The sequence below is a fragment of the Eschrichtius robustus genome, chromosome X, assembly GCF_028021215.1.
Source record: "Eschrichtius robustus isolate mEscRob2 chromosome X, mEscRob2.pri, whole genome shotgun sequence".
NCBI classification, from domain to species: Eukaryota; Metazoa; Chordata; class Mammalia; order Artiodactyla; family Eschrichtiidae; genus Eschrichtius; species Eschrichtius robustus.
In genome coordinates this window covers 115,393,018-115,397,465 of record NC_090845.1, presented here as the reverse complement: position 1 = coordinate 115,397,465, position 4,448 = coordinate 115,393,018, and the positions used below count along the sequence as shown (strand labels likewise).

General features: G+C 37.5%; 1 protein-coding gene across 1 annotated transcript; it reads right to left on the bottom strand.

Moving 5' to 3' along the window:
- Positions 1 to 3,060: 3,060 nt before the first annotated feature.
- OR13H1 (olfactory receptor family 13 subfamily H member 1) lies at positions 3,061 to 3,987 on the bottom strand. The gene is given in 4 exon segments (XM_068532690.1): positions 3,061 to 3,373; positions 3,375 to 3,538; positions 3,540 to 3,698; positions 3,700 to 3,987. Coding segments are annotated over 4 exon segments (924 nt in total).
- Positions 3,988 to 4,448: the final 461 nt, after the last annotated feature.

Here is a 4,448-nt window from a genome sequence, read left to right as displayed (position 1 = left end):
GATAATATCACAGTCTCTCTACATCTTTTTATCACCTCTTAATGTCAGTTTTATAATATTAATAACAATATCTGTTTGCTTATCTCATTAAATTATTTAGAAGATGATATGAGGTAATATATGTTCAAGAATAAGATAAACTGTGAAGTGTATAAAGTGCTTTATAATCTTAAGAACTAGGAAGATATAAATTCACATAGTAATGTTGCTTGCGTACACATCTTTCTTCCTGCCTAGACAGTGAATTCTTTGAGGGGAAGGATCAAATATGCTTTTATTTGACCACCGCATCTCTGGCAATACCACAGTACCGGCTTTATAGTAGGTAGTTAATAAATGCATATTAATTGAATGATATATGTACAGATGCTTGAATGCATGGGTGAGAGAGCAACCTTGGAATGCACTATTTAAGAAGCAAGTAGGCATTTCAATTTGTGGCGTCTTAGGCTCACGTGATCCAGACTTCACAATGACAGCTAACGTTTATTGTTCTCTAACTATAGGCCAGGCACTTTTCTAAGTGCTTTACATGAATTGAGTCATACAGTTCTTATAACCAAGCTATGAAGTCACCTTCAACATATCCTTTTTAGCTCTCACCTGTATTGTAACAGTGTGTAAACTTTGTAAACAGAGATTTAAATGGCTTCTGAGCATTCTTCTGTGAAATATCTACTTCAGTGACATCATTGGTAACAGTTTCCTACATAATATCCCTAAAACTTCCCAAGATTCCTGTGATTCCTGCAACTGTCTGAGGTTGTTGGCAATATTCCTTTACCTTCTCTCTCACAGCCCTTCCAAAGGCTTCATAGGCCTCTAATTCTGTTTATTAAATTCCTTCCTGCCTGATATAACTAGAGTGGCTGTGTCTACATGATCAAACTCTGAACACTACAGTTAGTGTTACAAGTACTATTAGCTCCCTTAGGTGAAGAGATCAAAGCAGAGAGAGTAACTTGAAATAAAAGTGGTAGAATGAAAGTCTGAATCCAAAAAGTTTGGCTCCAGGGCCTGTGCTCTAAATAGTTATACTTCACTGCCTTTCCTCAAGTGAAATCCCAAATCCTGTGAATGGGGTATGGCGTCTTTTTCGTAAATCCCTATTGGAAAATATCACTTGGAAACTATTTTTCAGTTTGCAAACTTTCTCCTCAATTTCTAACAGAACTATCTTAGTTTCAAACCAGTCTTTATTTGCTTTCCAGGGTGAAGCAAAGTAAGCTTCACTACCCAGCTGCCTAGGATGAGGTGCACAGTGGAATGCTTCTCACAATGCCTGTGAGTGATCAGGTGGAGAAGTGATAGTCAACCTTAGCAGTTTTCAACACTCAAGAATTGATTTCATTCCACAGCACCCTCATAGAGTTCATTTTTATATTTAAAATGAATTACTATCAATGTTGAATTAGATTGTCTTTGGAGTTTAGATGCCTAGAAACAGAATGTTAGTTCTGGAAGGGCCATAGCTATGTTAACTAGCTGCTATGTGTGTCTACTTTTTCAGTCAAAGCTAACATTTAAAGTCAGGCAGATAGAGCTATATATATTGATCTTGCGGAATGTCCATGATATATTGTCAAGTGGAAAAAGCAAGTTGCAGAGTAAATTGATGATATTATTCTATTTTTTTAAGAAAATAAAGAAAATCTATATAACCCCTAGATGCAGAATGTTAGGACTAGAGAGATCCTTGGGTAACAAAACACAACCTTCCTATTATATTGATGAGCAAATCTGAGGGCCAAAGAGTGTTATAACTAAGGTCACACAGCTAGTTAGTAGCAGAATCAATTCTGCAACCCTATCTCCAAACTCCACTATGTCACTCTGTCTATAGGCTGTGCCTGTACCAACAAGTCAATAAAGAGGCAGAGCATATAGTGACAGAGCTACCATTTTGTAGTAGGGGCACCATTAACAAAAATATGATTCTCATTTTAAGCTGCAAATAGAGAGCTGTAATAAAGAGTAGAATATTTCTCCCCCCAAAAGCAGGGTCATTAAAATGAGTACTCTGAATATTTCTCCTAATTTCTGAATTTCTCTCTACCTGAAGGCTCTATTGTTTTTTCCTGTAAAATTTTATTGATTTCACCAATTTAACTTTATTTCACAATGTTAATTTGAAATGTTTTGCATAATGTATGAAACTTGCCCTGGCACCTAGTACCTAGTCCCTGGTTGAAAGTAGAAAGTTAATATTTGTTGAATGAATAAATCAAAGATTTAAATCACTTGGATTTTTTTCTAAATATTTTTTATTTCTTGATATTAAAACATGGTTTCAGTGGCTGAGAATACAATAATTTTAAAAAATGTATAATAGATGGAATTTGAATGAATGTTGCATTTATTTGAAAATTATGCTATTTTGATAAGTGATTTACTCATTCTATTTTTTTTTCTCATTGTTAACATGAGGGGTGGATTATGGTGACTTTTCTTACCACTTTTACAGAGATATTAGGAATACAGAATGAAATAATATATTTGCAAGAAGTTTAGAAAAAGAAAAAGAAAAAAATGAAACACTCTACACTAATGTAGGAAATGTCTATGATAAAATTTTCTCATGATTCTGAGGTTAAGTAGAGTAAGGGGTTGTGATTTCACAACAGGGTTTGCCTTCAGTAAAGTTGTAAAATTTCTGACATTTGTCTTCTGGCTTTTTATTACACCATTCTTTGTCCTATTTTCCAATTTCAGTTATGCCTCGCCTCCTGCTAACAGTCATAGGAGATTCTCTTGCTGCTTAGGTCTCTTCTGTCAGTGAGGAAATGGTTCTGATAAATTTATTTACCTGAAGGTGAGTAACTTAATGGGTGACCGACCACTAATGTGTTATATGTAAAGAAAGAGTAAAAAAAAAATGCCTGTAACGGAAATTCAAGTCTCAGTAAGAATAACACTTTGGGGTGGGAGCACTTCCTGAAGCTTCTCATATAATGATCACCTACTACTCTACCAAGGGTAAAGTCAGACGTTTTAAACAGTTTTTTCCGTCAGTGAAGATGTAGCTGAATGTTATTTTAGAAGTTTAGAAGCAAAGAAGGCTTATGCCCTTTTTGCCATAACTTTCCTCATTGCCCCTTTAACATCCTTATTCCTCAGGCTATATATTAGGGGGTTCAGCATGGGTGTCAAAGCCCCATAAAACACTGAGATAAACTTGTCCTTGTCAGGGGATGACTTGGACTGTGGTTTCATATACATGGAAATGGCTGCCCCATAGAAGATTGCCACCACACTCAAATGAGAACCACAGGTAGAAAAGGCCTTGAGCCTACTCTGGGCTGAGCGAATCCTTAGAACAGCAGTGGCAATTCGGACATAGGAGAGGAGAACAAACCCAAAGGGTAGAAGCAGGGAAAATACTTGTGATGAAGATCATAAGCTCATTGAGACTGGTATCAGAACAAGCCAGCTTAAGAAAGGAGAGAATTTCACAGACAAAATGGTTGATGACATTAGCCCCACAGAAATGAATTTGCAGGGATAAGATGAGCATGGCAGTGAGCACAAATGATGCCCCCCCATGAGGTAGCAGCCAGCCAAACACACACTGAGCCATTCATGACCACAGAATAGCACAGGGGATTGCTGATAGCAACCACATGATCGTAGGCCATGACAGCCAGCAGGAGGCACTCTGCTGTGGCCAAGACCAAGGAGACACTTATTTGGGTCAAACAGTTGTGGGTAAGAGAGGTAGGGATGGGTAGAGAAACAATGCACCAAGGCCTGGGGCATGGAGACTGTTCCATAGCAAAGGTCTAAGAAAGACAGGTTACTAAGGAAGAAGTACATTGGAGTGTGGAGGTGGGGGTCAATGTGGATAAGAAAGATGATAAGTCCATTCCCCAATAATGTTCTGAGGTAAGTTATCAGCACCAATGTGAAAAATGTGACTCTCCATTCAGGATAGTTAGAGATTCCGATAAGAAGAAACTCAAATACTGCTGTAGCATTGTCCATGGCCATTCTTCCCACTTGCCACTATTCATTGGATGGGTGCCAATGTAGTTGCCTAATTTTACCTGGAAGAATGAGAATAAAGATGGAGGGATGGTATGAGAAAGTTGGAAATAACTAGGGTGTACAGGATCATTCTCGTTGTCCTCTTCAAAAGATATAAGAATACAAATGAGATATCTATAATGGAAACAGAGGCAAAGCTAAAAATCTACTCCCTCCCATGGAAAACAGCAAATTCCCCATCCTTTTGAAATGGTTATATGAAAAGTTCTGCAACCCACTTTTGCCAGATACTTTTTAGTATCATTTTTTTTCCAAGTAAGAAGAGAGGAAAAGAAGGGCATCTTCCTGCTTCTCTCACTTGTTCTCCATTTTCCAAGACAAATCTGATTCATAGAGATGGTTGAACTTCTTTCAGCTTGAGTTACTAATCTCCACCAAGAGGGTACCTTCTGATAGTCTTAGCT